This window comes from Corvus moneduloides, chromosome 16 (assembly GCF_009650955.1).
Source record: "Corvus moneduloides isolate bCorMon1 chromosome 16, bCorMon1.pri, whole genome shotgun sequence".
Classification (NCBI taxonomy): Eukaryota; Metazoa; Chordata; class Aves; order Passeriformes; family Corvidae; genus Corvus; species Corvus moneduloides.
Window position 1 is genome coordinate 10306707 of NC_045491.1, and position 19042 is coordinate 10325748.

Consider the following 19042-nt stretch of genomic DNA (forward strand, 5'->3'; position numbering starts at 1 on the left):
AAATGGTCCTGTTTGCTTGAGGTTATAAAGCATTATAAAAGCTTTTCTTGTTTAAATCTCTTCTGCATCAAAATGTTTAGAATAAATATACTAGCTCTTAATTTAATAAATAACAAAATGCTTTTCTTATTGAGAACCACCCATATAAATCCATCCTTGCATTGTGACTGACTTAAGTGATCAAAACTGCTTAGAAAATAGGAGTCTGGCCCAGTTTAGGGTTAACATGTGAGGACTGGGGTGCAGAGAGATTGTTCCCCACACAGCTGCAGTTCTACCATCCTTGTGCTGCCTCTGAGCTGTGTTAGACCCTGTGCCGAGTCTGTCCAACTCATTAAATTTAGTGACAGGACAATCCACTTTCTTTTTCCTCCTGGGCTGCTCAGATGAATCAAATAAGAGGCACTTGACAAATGCCAGGGCTGGTGTAAAGTAAGAATGGGGAACAGGACTTATTTTTTGGTGAGAGCAAGTTATGCATACCATAAACTATCCCAAGGCAGCTTCACCACTAATTTGCAGCCTGTGGTGAGTCAGTCCTGTAGCAGTGAAATGGAGGGCCCCATTCCTATGATATGAGGAACAGTGGCCTGTACTTTGGTAGTAATTTCCACCCAAGCTCCCACAAGCACTTTACAGCCTGGCAGGTACACCTATGAAACACCAGTGCTTTAGCCACGTGAACTGAAGCAGAAGAGAAAGATGTATTTCATTGAAGGCTCCAAACAGTTTAACAGCTTCAAGCAGTTACTTGCTCAGCACCAACAGGTAAGTTTATTAAATTCCATAAACTACCAACAGCCTTAAAATGGAAGAAGAGTTGTTTTAGGGTGCTGGGTTATGATTGAATTGACTCAGTTTACCTTGACATCAGGTATCTTCCTGAGCTACTGCAACATGGGAAAGAAACATTTTGGCTGAGACTGGGAGGAGCAGGAAAGGAATGCAACTTCCCTTTCTGGTGTGGCAGCAAGCTGGGATTTGAGTGACACACTGTGAGCCATGCCCTGAAATTTAAAGGTATTCAAATATGTACAGTAGTTACTCACCTAAATGAGTAGCCTGATATTTAGAATTGCTTTGAAGTCAGAAAGAGCCTTTACAAACAAAGCCAAAGGAACAAGTTATTTGCTTAGGAGAAAAAAAAGACGAGGTAAATTATTAGAAGTTTGACTAGGTGCCAGGAGTTTATAAACCAATTTTCTTAAACTCTGGCAAATTCTAGGTAGTCTGTGGAGATGTAGCTGAAAACTAGAGAATAGAAAACACAACTATGTTTCAGCATGATGGCTTCATTAAGAACCAAGTCTGTCTAAGCTTTACTGGTGCTCCTGGAAGTGTAAGTGAATAAAGAGGCTTTTATATTTACACAAGACCATGTCTAATCCAAGCTAAGATATCTTGCCCTGGAAACATCTTTTTACTGATTTGTTGTTCCAACACTGCTATTTAACAAATACTCTTTCTGGCCCATTCTCTCCCTGTGCTGGACACTGGCAGAACTGCAGTCCATGAATTCTCTCACAGAAATGTATTCGAAGCTATTTCATTGGAAGAGTTTCAAATAAAAGTCTTCTTTGGTTTTCCCAATGTAGCACCAGAGCATAAGCTCTATTTCACAGTCCAGTTGTAGAATGACTCCAAGTCTGCAAAGGAATTTAGAACTTGCCTAACACACATTTCATTGTGGGTTGGCAATGAGTACTCTGGAGCTGGATTCTTCTTTTTGAGGGCTCCAATCTAGAGTTAAAGCCTTTTTTAATCACTCCTTTTGGAGCAATTAAACACATACTGCAGGCTTCAAAAAGGGCATAAAATTAATTGGTTTTGCTTTAGATAGCAAAAGAAATACATGGATTGCTATACTAAAATGCCAGTTTATAATTCTCTGTGTCCATCTCCTCAGCTCTCAAACACTTCACATGCTCAGCTCATTATTTTTGAAAATAGTCATGTGTGTCTCTCACTTCTATGTGTATACACAACCTTTATTCCCCTTGATTGTGTATTTCTAAAAATAAAGACTGAAAGGTTTTTTTTGCAAGTGCCATCCCTTTTTTTCAGGTGACTCTAACTGGAGGCTCAGAGTTCTCAGCTGAGTGATCTATTGCGTAGTTACCCTGGATTTTTCAGATATCAGAGATCTGTAGGTTGGGTTCTCGTTGGATCTTTGTTCACGGTACCTGTCTTTGAATGCACAGGCAGAGCAGTTCCTCCTTAGACAGAATTTATTCTGTGGTTTTGATACCATGAGACTCCAGACAGAAAAATAGGAGGAGGAGAGTAGTTTAGGTAAGTAGTTTCCCCGTCAAAACTGTTATGTGTGTGGGTTTCTTGCTATCAAAGCTCAAATTAAACAAAGATGGGGATTTAGATCTGCACATTGTGAAGAACCTATGCATAGTTTATAAACCTTATGACAGTTAAAAATGTTGTAAATAACAGAGGGATTGCTTAATGTGGAAGGAATATGCTGAGCAAAGAATGGGCATCCAAGGAAGGGAAGAATGAGATCACTGTAATGATGCAAACAGTGACTGAGTTAGGACTAGGAAGGTTAGAGAGGAGGGAATCTAGTTTGAAGAAAGGCAGACACTGTGTGGTTTCAGAGATCTGAAAGCCAGGTGGATTGGTGGGAGGAGGCATCATGTCAATCAAAATACTGAAGCAGCTGAAAATAACTCTTGTTAAGTACAATCCAGACCTCTGTTTATCTGTTCTTATGCTTTCTTCTAGATTAGCAATATTTTGATTAGAAAATTAACCTTTTGCTTCCTTAGAAGCAGCATGGCCAGCAGGATCAGGGCAGTGACTGTCACTGCTGAGGCCACCCCTCAAATGCTGTGTCCAGTTCTGGGCCCCTCATGACCAGAAGGACATGATGTGCTGGATCATGTCCTGAGAAAGGCAGTGGAGCTGGGGAAGGGGCTGGAGCACAAGTCTGATGAGGAGTGGCTGAGTATTAACACACAGTTTATTCACACCCTTTCTTATTGCAGTGACTCCCTGACATGGAGAAGCTCTGAGCTGACATGCCTACTGCTGGATACCATAATAAATCTAGGCCAGATCTCCTGCCTTATAAACACAGTAAGAGTTTTATAACACTTAAGTTTTATATGGAAAGTTTTACATGCTGACTGTCTGTCTCAAGGGAGGGGGGGAATAGAAAACTGGTTCCATGTGGGATTTTCATGTTCTTTCTTTTCACCTTTTTAATTCTCTGGAATTCCAGTTGAGGGAGCATGTTGTCCATTAGAGATCCCTTAAGATTTTAGTTTCAGTAATGACTAAAGCAGAATGGCATTATTGTTATGAAGAAAGAATAACAGTGTCATGGGATTTTTAAAGCTGTTCTTCTATGGCTAGTTAACATGTTAACATTGTTGCAGAAAATAATTACTTCATTATGGAATTGTGAGAATGAAATAGTGAGCTTGTTTCTAAATAGGCTTAATTACTCTAGAAGTATTCTGTGCCAGTATTCTTATTCCAGAGACAGCAATTTGCATGGGGAATTATTCTGGAGCAGTGGTGACTAAATCAATTACAATTTCCCTCCTGTCTTGAGAGAGAGCACACATTGGCACTGTGATGCTGTACATGAGAATTTGAAAAAAGTGAATGTGTGCTACTCAAACCTCTGAATAGCTAGAGAATTCGGCTAAAATTACCAGAAGAAAAATTCTTGTTAGACTTTAGCGTATGCCAAACACTTCACATCATTCATAGTTGTTCATGCACATTTATTTTTCTTGTAACTTCATTACTCCTGTTGGAATTACACCACTGATGATTTTTAGTTTTTGTCCACCTGCAAAGCTACTAAAATAGTAGCATGTAGGAGATTATTTTTCCAACATAAAATGTAAGTACTTACATTAAGAAATTTAGAAATAAATTATGTTTGCATTCTGTAAAAACTATTGTACCAACATAAAAATGTCACTGGCATTCTAACAACATTGGCTTAATCCAAACTCGCTTGCTCGATTACTGTTTTATGCATTGCCCTTAGTAGTTACATAGCTATTTTGGCACATGTGGAATGTCAGAAAAATGAAAGGTATCTTCTTTCCCCCAAGGGTTTGTAGTCTACTAGCACTGCTTTCCTGGGCTATGCACTTCCTCTGTTCCATAAGCTGGTTCCTAGCTAAGTTAGCTTTGAATACAGTAGGGGATACAGAAGCTGTCTGTCATTTAATTGACTGTGTTTATACCATTGTTATTTTAATCACTATTTTAAAGGAACATTTTTCTCTTCTGTTGTTTTGCTCCTTAATCCATTTTGGAAATACGTGATGTAGCACCAGCAACATCACTCTTTTCAAAGCTGCGGTCTAATTAAAACGTGCTGAACCAAACAGGCAAAATCCACATTGTTCTTGTTTTTGCTCTCTGTGCAAATGACATTAAACAATATTTTGTCTAAGAGCAGCATTGTTCTGTGCAGCTTGTAAAAGTTAATGAACATGATGAACTCTTTAATAGCTCCATTTTGTTATTTACTAGCAGTGTGTACCCCATTCCTAGAACAGCTTATCTCCTTCCAGCCGTACAGTTAAAGCATGCGCTTCACAAAACGTGGATTTCTGAAAATAACTGTTTCAGAAAGTTTTAACACTTTTTTAGGAGATGACTCTCTGTAAAACTGCTGTTCCTTAAAGTGCAATAACTTCTGAGAAGAAAGAGTGGGGTTTTTTGGTATGTACATCCATCTCACAGATTCGTAGGATTGTTGAGGTGAGGTGATTTATAAGAGACTTTTTGGGGGGAATTTATTCTGTAAATAGCTTTAGAGAATTGGACAGAACTCAGATCAAGCCTGTACTATAAGATTTGACAGTGTAGGTCAGTTGCCTTAGTGAGTGGGAAAAAAAGAGCTGTGCTAGCACAAAACCATCAATGTAGAAGCAACTATACAACCAGAAGAATTCCTTTGTCAGCCTTGCTAATGTTGTTTGTGAAGGGAACGTTACAGTCCTAGCAGAAAACCCTCTTTCTCTTGCTAAGTGCTATGTAATTATGCCAGCAGAATTTCTGAAGTACAGTCAGGCAAAAAAGCTGGCATGAGCACGAACAGAGAAACCCTGAAGCAGTGCCAGAACAAAACTTTGTTGCTGAAGTTATGTGTGGTAAATAGACCTCAAGTTATTGTTCTGTGACAGATGAATTTCAATCTTTATATTTAATAATTGACATGATGATAATACTTACTTTGATTTTCCATTCAGAGTTTTCATTTTATTATTTTGGCTTAGACACTCACAACAGCTTTTTTCAAATTAAATAGTGAAAGATAAAATTTTTCTTACCTTTTCCAGGTGACTGATTTCTGTCACATAATATCAATTCAACATGTTAGAAATAAGAACTGACTAGGATTTCTGGAAGTCTTTGGTTTCTCCAGATGTTTAAGGAAACCAACAGTCAAATTTGGGTTCATGGCAGGGAAATGCTCTGCTCGCATGGGAGAAGGCTGTAAGTCTGAAACGTGTGTGTATGTGTACAACTCCAAAGAACCACCTCCTGGTCTGTGCTGGGCTGTACTCCCTTCACCTGTACTCCCTTCACCAGTAAAAATGATTTGATTTCTTGAAATCCTGTTCAGCAATTTGATACCCTACTAGAACTGACAGTGTGTTTAAACCATTCTTCTAAACAACAAACAGATGTTTTACTGCTTCCCAATGTAGATTTGAAGTTCAGAGAGTTGTCAGTGGTTGACAATCACATTAGGAGAGCAAAGAAACACAGTTCATACTGTTCTTTATAAATTGTCTCCAGGTGTCACTCCTGAGTCAGACAGAAACATTTTCGAAACAAATCTGAGAATTGGTTTTCCTTTTCTTTTTTTCCTTCCTGTTGTTTCTGCTGTTGATACTTCTCTTCTTGCATTTCTTTCCCATTGTTCTCTGTAATGATGCCAACTCCAGCAGGCCAACTTAACTTGTCTGAATTATTCTTAGAGGATATCTTGGGAAGTTTTTGAACTTCAGTTACAGTAATATAACTGCAGAAATACCTCCCTGGCAATACTTAATGATTTACAGTTAAATGATTATTGTAGTTGATAAATAATTTCTTATTTTGTACAACTCTGCTAATTTCTGCCTTTTGAAGCAAAATCAAATGACAAGAAGAGAGCATTTAATAGCATCAACACATAACTATTTGGAAAGCCAGTGAAAACTCTGTAAATCCCATAACTGAAAAATAGCTGAAATGTAACTTTACTGGTAAAGCCATATATTTATTATTCCCTAAAGGTAAATATCACTGTAGGAGAACCATCATTCCAGTCATCTCATTTTTTTTGGTGTGTTTGCACAGTCTACATAAAACAGTGTTCTGCTTAGAGGATTTAATGTGTATTATACAAGGCAATGGATCAATTATTAACATAACTACAGTTTCTAAGTAACAGTATCCTTTTTATAATGTCACTTAATAATGTATTTATTCTTAATGCTTCTGGGTTTTGTTTCATTCGTTGGCTGAATACAATATTTTACTTTATAAACAGCTTCTCAATTCAGGTATAAAACATCTCATATTAAAGCCACTTGATATCATACACTTCTCCCAAAAAAGTTCTTAAAGGGTTGTTTGTTTTTTTGTTTTTTTTTTAATATTTACTTCCTTCTATCAAAATTACTCAAAAATGAAGGTTGCACAAGAACCTTGTTAAGCTAGAAAATGTCTTCCTTACTCCTGGACATAGATTTTGAAATAATGTGTGCTTTAGATCTGTCAGTGGGAACTACTGCTTATCAAGATCTATTGATTACAGTCTTGCTTTCACACCCTTGAGGAGAGGAACTTTTGAACATTAGGATGTGCAAAAAACAGTGGCAACAGGCCATGACAACTGTAATTCCTCATGGTTTTTTAAACCATTTGCTGCCTGTGTTTTGTCATTACATAGATCACTGGCACTGTATATAGCTAAGGGAAAAGGCCTGGGACTTGTATGGTGGTTGCTTAAAGGAATGAGACATTAGAGACCCTTTACTGTCATTGCTCCCCAGTTTCCAATGTGTGAAAAATGTATTGCTTAATAATCAAGGATTTGTGTTTTGAGGCACATCTATCAAAAAAATTAGTTTATCCTTAAAGGCTGTAAGCTTTAGGAAACAGTAGTCCAACTGTAGAAGGAGAATTACTGTTGCAAGAGATAGCATCATTCTCCAGCGCTCCGATGAAATGAACTGCATTGTGCCTTTTACCTGGGGGGAAGTTTCCTAGGGTTTGATTGAAAATATGAGACTACTTTGTATTTACTTTGTGTCTCACGAGAAATATGTTTGAACTCTAACCAGCCACACAGGAAAACTGTTTCTGGCCAACCGGGAGGGAAAGCATTTCTGCCACAATATCTTATGATCCCATATATACAATCTCAAATAATTAGGCATAAATTAATTTCTACTGTACTTAGAGTTTGACAGGACTTTTCAAATGAAGACATTGGTTCATCAAATGGGGATTCCTGTGGTGGACTTAAGTTTCACATCCCCAGTAGGTAATCAGCTGTTTATATTTTTTTCTTTTCTGTTTTGTTTCTGGCCTTTTTTCCAGGCCCTAGGAAGTAAAACTCCATTAACTGACTGGATTAATGAATTAAAGCTGCTTGCCATGTGGTCAGGTAAGCCCTCCAGCCCTTTCTCGTGCTTCAGAGTACACAGAGTGAAGAGCAGGACCATCTCTTTCACTAACACCAAGACATTTAATCAGCTTTTCTGTATATAATCTAACCACATATTTGGTGACCTCCATACATAGGCATATTTCCTTGCTTTTAAATCAACATTTCTCTTATTAAGTCCCTTTACAGTTTTTATGAGTAGTACCAATATCATATCAAGTAGGTATCAGTTGCAGGATACATCACAGTAACAAGTAGAGCAGGAGTGCATAACAAAGTCCAACAAAGACAAATGTAGGGTGTTGCACCCATGAAAAAGTAATCCAGAAGTGCAGCAAAGGCTGGGATCTTTCACTGAAGTCAATGGATAAAAGCTTAAAGAATTGGATCCAGCTTGTCTGTCCTGAAATTCACTGACTGTACCTGTGGATACCACGAATATACTTTCATGAGTCTCTGCTTTCTTGAGATCACTGTTGAGAATGTGATTGTCCTCTCCATGATTGAAAAGGCTAAAGAGAACCTTAAAAGCAAAACCTGAAATGACTCTGTACATAAAGTACCAAATGGTGCTTCATCAGAAACATGGATGATATTGCAGCCATAACTGAGGCTTCTTCCCCCAGACTGTGAAGGTATGGAGCAAGTCACAAACAGTTTTATGACTTCAGCACCAGCACTGACTTCCTAGTGATACTTTTGGCATAACCCACAGTCTCTACCCTTATTTTCTTCTGTCACACCTTAATCAGATTTCATCAATTCCTATTTATCCACTAATCTTGAAGAGGGAGAAAAGCCTGTGATAGAAAGCCTTCAGCTGTGCACCTGGCCCATAGAAACAAGTTCAGAAGCCACAGTAAGCATTCCCATCTGATAGAGACTAGAATACAGATCTGTTAGACTGCTCCACTAAAAACAGTTTGTGTATTCCCACATGGTGCATTTTGCGGGAAAATAAGCCTCACAGATAGTAATGTGGTATGAAATTACAGCTCCTTACACAATGTTTTTCTTTTATATTTCTGTAGTCAAAAAGGCAATTAACTTAAATATGATAGAGAGCCTGTAATTCTGATCTGTCTGTGGCAGTGATACTGGATAGAGGCAGTTATTGCTACTTGCTAAAAATTACTGGTTAACTTTGTATTTAAAATAAATTCTATTAGAATAAAACATCAAGATATAAGTTAGATGTGTAAACTATTTTCATTGTGACAATCTGTAGTCAAAGATTTTTATTTTTCCTGTGAGGAAACCAAATACATTTTCAGAAATGTTACATTCACTATGTATACATCTACCTGGCTGGGAAGGAGATGTCCTATAAATCTATTTTTCCAAGATGAATACTGCAGTTTTAGCCCAGTGACAGTTCTGTATTATGGAAAAATAAGTGAAAAAAGCAGATAATGTTTTGAATCAAAATTGTAAAATATTAATATAGCTCTTCTTTCATTATTAGAATGTAATCTTATTAAATTTCTCATAGAAATATGGTTATAAGCAAAAAAATAGTTAAAACCCCCAAAATGAACTAAGCAAAAAGGCTAACCAAACCCTAATAGATGATAAATGAGGCTAATTTGGAATTGAGAAGCAATCACCATGAAAAAAACCCATGAAGTTTTAGAGACAAGAACAATTATTATGAACTCCTGTTTGAAGATCTTTCTTTTCTACAGTTTGTAGTATTTAGCACCTGCTCCAGAAATGTCTTCTAAAAATAACCATTTTCTGTTTCAGACAAAATTTACATTGAAAATTATCTCGGTGCAGCTGCTCAGTTTTTCTACAATTGTGAATTGCCAAAAAAGGAGCAGCAATTCCTTGGGGACCTCAGAGTTATATCCTTTTTCTGTAACATGATCCCATGTAGTGGAGCTGTGATGGAAGTCCATTATTACTGCTAACTGTTCTTAGAGCTGCTCAAACTGAGAACTGAGAAGTCCTTTGTAGATGATCCTTGCTCTTTTACACTTTCTGTGGCTTTGTAGTTCCATAATTACTGCCCCTGATGTCACAGTGCCCCAAAAATGAATACTTTGATAATTTGCTGCTCTCTTGTACTCCTTGTCACCTCCGGTGTTCCAGTGCACCACCACCCTCATGTGAAAACTACTGTGAGAAGAGTAAGTAGATTTCTGCAATACTCTGGCTGTGCTGGGCATCTTCATGTTGTATTTTATATTCAAGTTTTATGTGTTGGGCGTTTTCTGTACATTAGTTATTGCTTATGATTAATGTAATGCATCTCTTTTATTTCACAAGGTACCGATTCCAGTGGAATTCTTTGGATTTGTTTGGGCTTAGGTGTGATTTTAATACTCACTCTGTTCACCTTAATGGTCTTGTTTAAATGGAAGCACCTAAAGCAACTAAAAGAAAAACTGGAAAACACAGGTAAATAAATAAGATTATTCAACAAATAATCCTAGATCCTTGTACATTTTAGCTACTCTTACCATGTAAAAACTTGCATATAATTTATATTCCAGATTCTGATGACTTTGTTGGATTGTTTGGTATTCCTCAAATAGTCTCCATGAAGTTATCATAGTTATTAGGAAATAACTATCCTGATGGTGACTTGCAAAAGCACCAATCTCTCTTTGTTGGTTCTGGATCCAGTCAGGCTTGTTCATACCTGTTGTTCCTACCTGGCTTACTTGCTGCTGTTTGAGAAATCATTTATTCATCCTCAAAAGCAAAATCTTTGTAAGGGTTTCACCCTTTTCTCATTGAATGCAAGAGGAATTCTACCCAGGCAGAGGATACACATTTAATATTAGCTTTTCATTTAATAAGACTTTAAATAATTTTATTTAATATTGTAGTCTGTGAGAAGCATATGTGGTATATTTTGTGAAGGTGAAAAAAAGTACGTTTTTTTTTCCATTTTACAAATACTATATTTGTGAGTGTTCAGACAATAAATAACAATTGGTGAGAAAATGTGTTGGATTACTTCAATGCTTATTCTGAATTATAGCAGTTGTATTGTCATAGAACAAAAGATTATCATCTGTAACTACACCTTAAAACTTTCACTATCTCTTAAAACTTTCACTAAGGTTAGAACATAGTTGCACCATAATGAAATTTGGATCTTTAATAGATCTTTGTTTGGTATAGCATGATGTATGTACTAAATTAACTTCTGTATATTTACAGACTCCTCTGCGGAGCCGAATAATAGTCTCAAGGATAATACTGAAAGCAGTGTGAATACAGAAGAAATTAGACACACAATTCCAAGTGAAACATTAATGTATTCAGTGGAAGAATGCACTTGCAGTGACTGTGGCTTGGTAAAACCTCAGACTGGCTGTGAAACTTCATTTCCATTACCAGCTACTGAAGAACGAGCTACTGTTCTAGTTACCACCAAATCTTTTGATTATTACAACTACGTTCTGGGTGTTGGATGACTGGGAGAGAAGTGTATTTGTACTGAGTAATAATAAATGAGTTATTCCAGTATAGCTGTTAACCTTAATACTTGCAGTCAGTGGAGAAGGCAGCATGTCATCCTTACAGATCTCCCATCATGCTTTGATTAATATTGTTATATTATTTCTAATTATAGTATTTCATTAGTCAAGCATTTCTACATTATTCTCAAGCACTCAACTAGTTACTGGAATTTTTAATTTCTGAAAGTCCTTACACAGGACAGCTTTATCTGCCTTTAGAGGATGTATCTACTCACACCAGATATATACAAAATAAACAATATGTTTATGTTAGACTCAGATCTTGTGCCAAAAATTACTTGATGGTACACAAGGACTGTTACAAGAGGCAGATATGAAGACCCACAATACATGCCCAGTCTTGAAAAGAGTAATTTCAACACTTGAAATAGGAATGTTCTAAAGATGGATACCTTGTACAGTATGGAAGACCCAGCGTTCAGCAGGTATCACTGGGTCACCCTTAGAGAGGTTGTGGTGCTGGGGAGCACAGATCATAAAATCACAGAATATCCTGAGTTGGAAGAAACCCTCAAGGATCACTGAAGTCCAGCTCCTGGCCTTCACTGCAATCCCTGCAATCCTGTGTATTTCCTAGTGGTACAAGCTTTCCTTTCAGTGCTAAGTGTTTTCAGACTGAGATTTATTTCTCTTTTACTCATTTCTTTACTTACCATTATTATATTTACAAGCATGGGTGATTAGTCATGCTAGACTACTCTGTGGCCTAAAATTAGAAATATACTTCTGTCACCTTGACTTCCAAGCATTAATGTTGCTTTCCTAATATTAGGCTACAATCTTATTCCTGGAAAACTGCAACAACAGAAGAAACAATCACACAAGCAACCGAAACAACAATCGTCTTTATTTGCAGCTAACTTTCTACTTCAGATTCCTGCATGAATGATGAATTAAAACATTTTACTGCACAAAATCTACGAATGATTACAGTTACAGCATCTTTAAGAGGCTGACACAAAGTTTGGGGCCAGTTGGGAGTTAGGTGGTCTGCATGGTTTTGGCCACACAGAGCCAACACCTCTCAGATAGGCCTAGAGACCTATTAAATTATCATCACTTTGGTTTTTGTTTTTATTTAATGACCCTTTCCGAGCTTTCACCTTGCACAGCACATGCGACAGCAGAGGACACTTTATCTCCACTTTGCTCACCCTTCCTTTCCCGGTGTGCCGTCCCTGTCCCGCAGGATGCCTGTGCCGGGGGGGCTCCGGGCGCGCAGCAGCTGCGACAGCTCCGGGGCCGGGCGGCTCCGCGCCGGGGCGCGCTGAGGGCGCGGGGGCGCGCTGAGCAGCCCCGGGCCGGGAAGCGCTCCGCCGCGCTCCCGGGGCCGTGTTTACCTTCCGGGGCGCCGGGCGGGTTCCGGGGCGGGAGGTGGCTGTCGGCCCGGCCGTGGCTGTGCGGGAGAGCGGCGGCTCCGGCGGACGGAGCCCCGCGGGCACCATGAGCGGTGAGTGCGGCCGGGCCAGGCCGGGCCCGGCCCTCCGGGCGCTGTGGGGACTGGCGCGGGCAGAGCGTGCCCGGGGGCCCGAGCGGGAGTGGCCCTGCCCTTGTCCCCCCCCGCTTCTCGCTGAGGCACGGAACATTTGGGTCTCTTATAACCACACCTCGTGCCTTATTCCGGCTCCCCAAGTCCCCCCGAAGTGGTGTTTTACCCCGTTTTAAATCCTCTATTCTGCCCTTGAGCGTGGCACTGGCTCATAGCACAAGTGATGCTGGGCTCGGGCATCTGTGTTGTCTCAGCTGTGCAAAATCATAGGAAATAGTCCGGAGGAAATAAATGACCAGGAGAAAATAAGAATTGAAAAAATTTAAAAACATGAACTCAGGAGCATGCAGTCGGTGGGAGAGGTGAGAACCACGACTTGAGGAAAAAGGGTCCCTGTTGCTGTGTCCCTAACTGAGTCCCGGTGAGGATGTGTCTGTTTGGATACGGTAATTTCTGTGTTAGAGGGAAGTGGTGCGGGGGTGTGCTAAATCCTGAGGGTAAATGTGTGTTTAATCCTGAGCTTTCTGAAGTGTTTGTCAAGGAAATACTTAAAGCTTTGCATGAGAATTGCGACCTATAAACTACAGGACTGGAGGAAGCAGATCCACTTGAACAGGCTGGCATGGAGAGTTATTTGTTAGGATAGAGAAAGAAAATCTTTAGACTTTTCTTGTAGAGGTAAAGGATAAGTCATACTTAATATGTATTAAAACACATTGGCAAGGGTTTGTTTGGGGCTTTTTGAGAATGGGGGTGCTTTAGTAAAAACTTTGATGGGTCTTTCTGTACAGCTTCAGCAGTGGAAGTTGCAGACAACGCTCTGCACCTGAGAATTGGATCACGCATTGATCTCCCACCCTGATTTAATACATGTTGATCTTTGTTGCCAAAGGGAGTAAGAAAAAAAACCTGAGGACTTAACTGGAGTAACTAAATGCTACATGTTTATGGAGAGCAGTCATTTCTGAAAGTGAATTGAAAAATAAAACCACTTCACTTGTATTTTTCTTTGTTTTGTTCTCACCTTTATGGAGGGAAGAAAATAGAAGACTTTTTTGGAAGAAATGAGGCAAAAAAGAAGATTATTGTGGGGAAACCTATTGTGAAAAATGCAAGTAACAGTGAAATCTTTCAAAGCATGGGAAAAGAAAGTTCCTCAAATGTTTCAGATCTTGACACAATATAAACTAAATCCTGATTACAAAATTTGTAAGAGTCATCATTTTCATATGGAAAACCTCAGCCCTTCAATGATGAATTCAGACTGGGACTAGCCGTGTGCAAATTAATGCAAATTAGAGCCTAAATCTTCCTAGGAGACTAATCTTTGAGAGCTCTATTTGGATTCTGTGACTCAAAATGCAAGGTAACACTGCATGTGGCCTAAAGCTTCCTTGTGTACTTATTTTTATTACCTTTAATCTTTTTTTTTTTTTAAGACGATGAAGAGATACATGTTTATGAGAAGAGAAACATTTAATTAGTTAAAACAGGGTAATACCTAGGGTGACATTAACAGTAGTGTTCAATTGCATGGTAACCACTCATGTATAGCCCCTACCAAGAATTACAAGGTTTTTCCAACAATTTTGCAAGATAACAAAAAACCCCACTAATGTTGTACTTTGCCAAACATGACTGTTATACAATGCTGTACAGTATTTTTCTAGAATAATATAAGTCAAACTGATCAGAACAGAGAAATATCTGTCATTATCATGCTTGTTTCAGATAAGGGAGATGGCTCATGTTAACATCTCATCAGTTTTAACCATATCCTTCTTTAAGTGCCTGTAACAGCACTGTCTGCACTTATTTCTATGCCCAGTTTTAGCCCTTTTGAGTACAGAGCTGTTCTTAAAATACAGATGGAAGAACTTATTTTCTTAATGGCTATTAGTATGTTTAATGTTTATTTTCTTTAGCTACCGTGTATTTCTAGTGGATGTGCAGGTAACTTCCTGTTGATGTAAGCATTACCTTAATATTACTAATGCTACTTACTAATTACATGCTCATATTTTATTGTACAGTGCTGAATAGGCTAATTTTAAAGGCAAGTAATATAAGGAAACAAGATTTATGTGCTTGTCAGTAATTGGGGGTGTTGTCATTTGTTTAATGACAGTTTCAAAAACTAAAAAATGCAACTCATGGTGGGGCTGAGGCATAGAATCATAATAAAGTAGTATAAGGTAGCATTTAAATTAGGTCTGTGTTTGTTTTATCTTAAACTTGCACCCTCAGAATGTGTACTAGAGCAAGCAAAAGGGATTGCAGTCTGAAATTTTGCATTCAGGACATAAACGCAAGTTATATAAGAGCAATATGAGATTTATTTATTTTACTTATATGCTGCGTGTAGTGCTGAAGAGAGCTTTACCTAGGAATAACTGGTTGAAAATCCTGCTTTCCTTTACTTACACGTCAGTTTGCTGCTGCTGTAGGTGTGGATGTTTGTGTCAGGGTATGGAGAGAAGTTTGTTTTAAAAATAGGAAAGCATGACCTTGAGCAACAGAAAATGAGGAGGGTCACAGAGGCAGGTGCAGTACCTGAGCCTATTTTAAACCCTTTTTGGCTGAGTAGATGGTGGGAGGAGTCCCTTTAAGTTTCTTAGTTTTTGCAACCTTATACTTATGTTTTCACAATTATTTTTAGAGTCATGTATGAACTTCCTTTTTTATTGCAATAGTCTAAATACAGCCTTTTTCTGAGTAACGCTGTTTTTATGCATTCTGTGTTTTGTATTTGTATGTGTGTTGCTGCAGTTTTTACTGCTGTTCTGAATAACGAAAAGGTTATTTTAGTCAGTTTGTAATACACTGTTAGTCTTTACATCAGCTGGAGTAGATCACCCTTAATTTGTGCTCTTATCTGAAAAAATGTGCTTTTTTTTCCATAAAGACTTAGTTTAGAAAATGAAGATGTGAAAGAACTAAATTTAGTAGTTAGTTAAATTTGGAGTTAGTAGAGATTTATTTTTACCTTCCACCTCCTTGAAACAAAACCATCACTAAATATACCATATTTTCTAGGCTTGTTACAAAGAAAAATACACCCTTAGCATGAAAAGAGACACAACTTAATCTTTCAGTTAAAAAAAAAAAGTTAGACTTTGTGAATGTTCTTTTTCTTCTCCTGTAAAATTTCTGTTAAGCAACAGCAGTCGAGCAATTTTAGATGTTCATTGAAAAGAAACCTCAGCCCAGCCCTCATTAGAGATGGCCTTATAGCCCTGTTAATGGTGAGGGTGATCTGAACTGCTTCAGAAATTATTGGTTGTAATCTCCTGCAGTTGTGATTGTTAGTAGTGCTAATTTACAAGTAAAATGAAGAGAAAATACACGTTGCACTCAGTCTGAGTACAGTTAAGGTTGTTTGGTATCATGTGCTTTAGTGGCTTAGAACATCAATTGGTATAGTGAACATCTGTAGGTATTCTGTATTTAAGCATTTTCTAGTATTGATCACAGTTTGGAATCTAGTTGCAAACCATTTCTGTTACCAAACAGATAAAAAGAGATGTGAATTTAAAAACTTAACATGTATTGCATTTGGAAGACAAACTTGGCCTTCCCACCTACTAATCTTTTCATTTGATAGATGTTTGTCTGGTCATGAAATTATTAATTGCATGCATTTGTTCTGATGTTATCTCAAGCTATCAATATGAAGAGCAATACTGTGTTATACCTCTTCTTGTAGGTATGTGGGTAGTATAAGACTGTAAGGGTAATGAGTTTTGAAACAACAGAGAAAATCTGCGGAGTTGTGTATATTCAGTGTCACTGAACATCCGAGGGCTTGCACTAAAAGTTGGGATTGTTTTCCTTATTTTACAGTTATGTGATTTATTATAAAGCATATGGATACATAGTCATGTATACATCTCCATTTTGGCAATGTATGTGTAGTAAGAACGTTGAAAATACTTTAATAAATTGCAATCTCTGAAGCAGCACAAAGTGGAATGGTAGGGATTATATGAATTTAGCCTTATCTTCACACTGGCATAACTGGCATAGTTGTTAGGAAGTTAAAACTCATTTGGTGTGGGGTTTGTTCCTAGAGTCCTGGACTGGCACTGAACATTGTTTGTGTGCACTGGAGTTCTTGACTAACAGTCCCAGACCTCACACATCACATGTCTGCACAGTTTGAGTCAGAGTTCAAAATGGGAAGCACAACTTCTTGAAAACGCACTGTAATCAGCAAAATCAGCATTATGAAGCTTAGTTAGCAACTATGCATGTTTTTCCTCTTGTTTTCATTATTCTGGCATACTGTGGGGGTTTTCTTCTATTAAATGACTACATGAAACTATATGGAATGTGAATTATATTAATATATTTAGAGATGAATGTATAGAATACACTGTATCGGTATAATGTGTATTTGTAGATTATATGAGTATATATATATTTAAACAAAGGCAGAATCATTTCAACCAGACAAATTCTGTCTGGTCCTGCTGGTTTAAGAGCAAACTGTTTTGAATGGGATTATGAAGGTAGGAAATTCTGGGATTTGGACCTCATACTGCCAGATAGCAAGAGGAAGCACATATCTTTGATGTCATCTGTCTTTACTAGAGGGCTTAGTGTGTGATGTTTGATTTTCAGTGTCAGGAGGAATTTGCTTGTGCAGAGTTTGGATAATTGGCTTTCAGTCCATATGTACATTGGTTGTATGTTCTTTGAGAGAGAAAGGAGAATAGAATGACCTTAACTCCAGAGATGTCACTGAGGTTTCTGATGGATGTGTTGAACTTAAGCTCAGAATAAAGAAATTACAGAGGAAATGCCGGTTATCTAAAAGATAAATTTTACCATATTAGTGGGAGTTTATAAAGGATATTCCAACAAGCAGAGTATTATGCTGTTGAAATAGCTTGAGAAGTTAGAGGTTGTCTTGCATAGTTCCTTATATAGTAACAAAATAGATTTTATAGGTGTTAATCAGAAGAACTATGCTGGTAGTTAAATTTTAAGGGATTTATTGTTAACAGTTGCTCTCTGTTCACCTGACTTAAAACTTTCTGCAGTGAGGTTGTTTGACAGTAACAAGATACTCCTGCTGTCTCTTCCTTGTTTTCCATTCTTTTCTAGTACTGTGACGCTGGTAGTTGTGCTAAGAAGCTCAGGGCATCAGCTGTGCATCAGCTTGAATAATTATGCTGTATTTGATACTGCTGAAATATATATTCAAAATATTACTAAAATAAGAATTTAGATGATATTTGAAACAGTATTGCTGCCTGTTAGGAAAAGGCTGCTTGAAACCTCGAAGCATAGTTTACACTATGTCATTTTACTTAGAGAAAATACATTAGTTAATTTAGTGGAATAATTGGCATGGGAAGAATGTTTTCAGGGCCCAAAAGAAAGAAGTTTGTGTTGGCCCAAGTGTATTTATAAACCAATTTATTTTAAAATGATATGATTTTGTTGGATTTCAGGTTCACAGACCAATGATACCAAAAGACAATTTCTTCTAGAACGGCTACTGGATGCAGTTAAACAGGTGAGAAATCCAACACACATTTCTGCAGTGGCTTGCTCAGAGTTGTCACTACTAGAAGGGACTGTCTTTGGTCTTTTTCCTTTTCTTTAACAAAGAAGGAAAAAGAAGAAAAGGAAACAAAGAAGAAACTGTGGCTTTCACATAGTAATACTGAACATTTTTCTGCTAGCAAACAACTACTATACAGTATTTATTTAAAATTCTTGTTCTGGACAGGTGATATTTGTAATAGATCTATTTTAAATATACATAATACTGTAGAATATATATTAGGAATATATGTTCTTGTAATCCTGATATGACTGAACTAAATTGCAGTGTACTGCAAAGTGCAATTTAGTTTATGTTTTAGAGTAGCAGGTTCTTTTCTTTGCACGAGATTTTTAGTGAATAGTTAAAATACATGTAAAGATGTGATGTATATATGTATGTCTGTGTTTGTGTCAACGGGAAGTTCAGCAAGTAGAATTTCATAGACTGGATTCAATTGGGGAGAGCTTGGGAGGCAAAAGAATGCCTCAGAAGTAAGCCAGTGAAATGTTTTATACAGAGCGGTTCTTCCGTAATTGTAGCACTGAGCTGGGTAGGAGCAGTGTTTGGTTTTGTGGGTGCACATTTAAAACTCAAAAGTGGTAATTTCCACTCAGTTTTCAATTTATTGAAGGACCTGCAGGTGTGTTGCTCTGGCTAGCAAGGATATATTAGAACTGCAAGAGTAGCTCTTTAGTGTAACATAATGCTCTGGAGCACTTTTTGGTTGCAGGTTGTATTTGCCAATGCTTTATTTTGTGCTGCTTCCTTTTTTGATATGACTTTGTTTCTTATCTAGAAATACCTCAGAAAACTGAATTTATTTAGTCTAACAAAAAGTTCTTAAAATTTCC

At 37.7% G+C, this 19042-nt stretch overlaps 2 protein-coding genes across 5 annotated transcripts in view; both read left to right on the forward strand.

Annotated features, from left to right (window-relative positions):
• Positions 1-2869: 2869 nt before the first annotated feature.
• On the forward strand, positions 2870-11403 carry TNFRSF17 (TNF receptor superfamily member 17). Its single transcript, XM_032126451.1, has 4 exons — positions 2870-3090; positions 7582-7648; positions 9920-10051; positions 10823-11403. Exons 2-4 carry the CDS (start codon positions 7639-7641, stop codon positions 11077-11079), a joined length of 399 nt encoding a protein of 132 aa, XP_031982342.1. The 5' UTR covers positions 2870-3090; positions 7582-7638; the 3' UTR covers positions 11080-11403.
• Positions 11404-12503: 1100 nt separating this feature from the next.
• Positions 12504-19042, forward strand: part of SNX29 (sorting nexin 29) — a 114603-nt gene continuing 108064 nt past the window's right edge. For all 4 annotated transcript variants that reach the window (XM_032126444.1, XM_032126443.1, XM_032126445.1 and 1 more), the window contains exons 1-2: positions 12504-12595; positions 18094-18158. In XM_032126444.1, the coding sequence (XP_031982335.1) occupies positions 12589-12595; positions 18094-18158 (72 nt within the window). In that variant the 5' untranslated portion in view covers positions 12504-12588. The remainder of the gene's footprint in view (positions 12596-18093; positions 18159-19042) is intronic.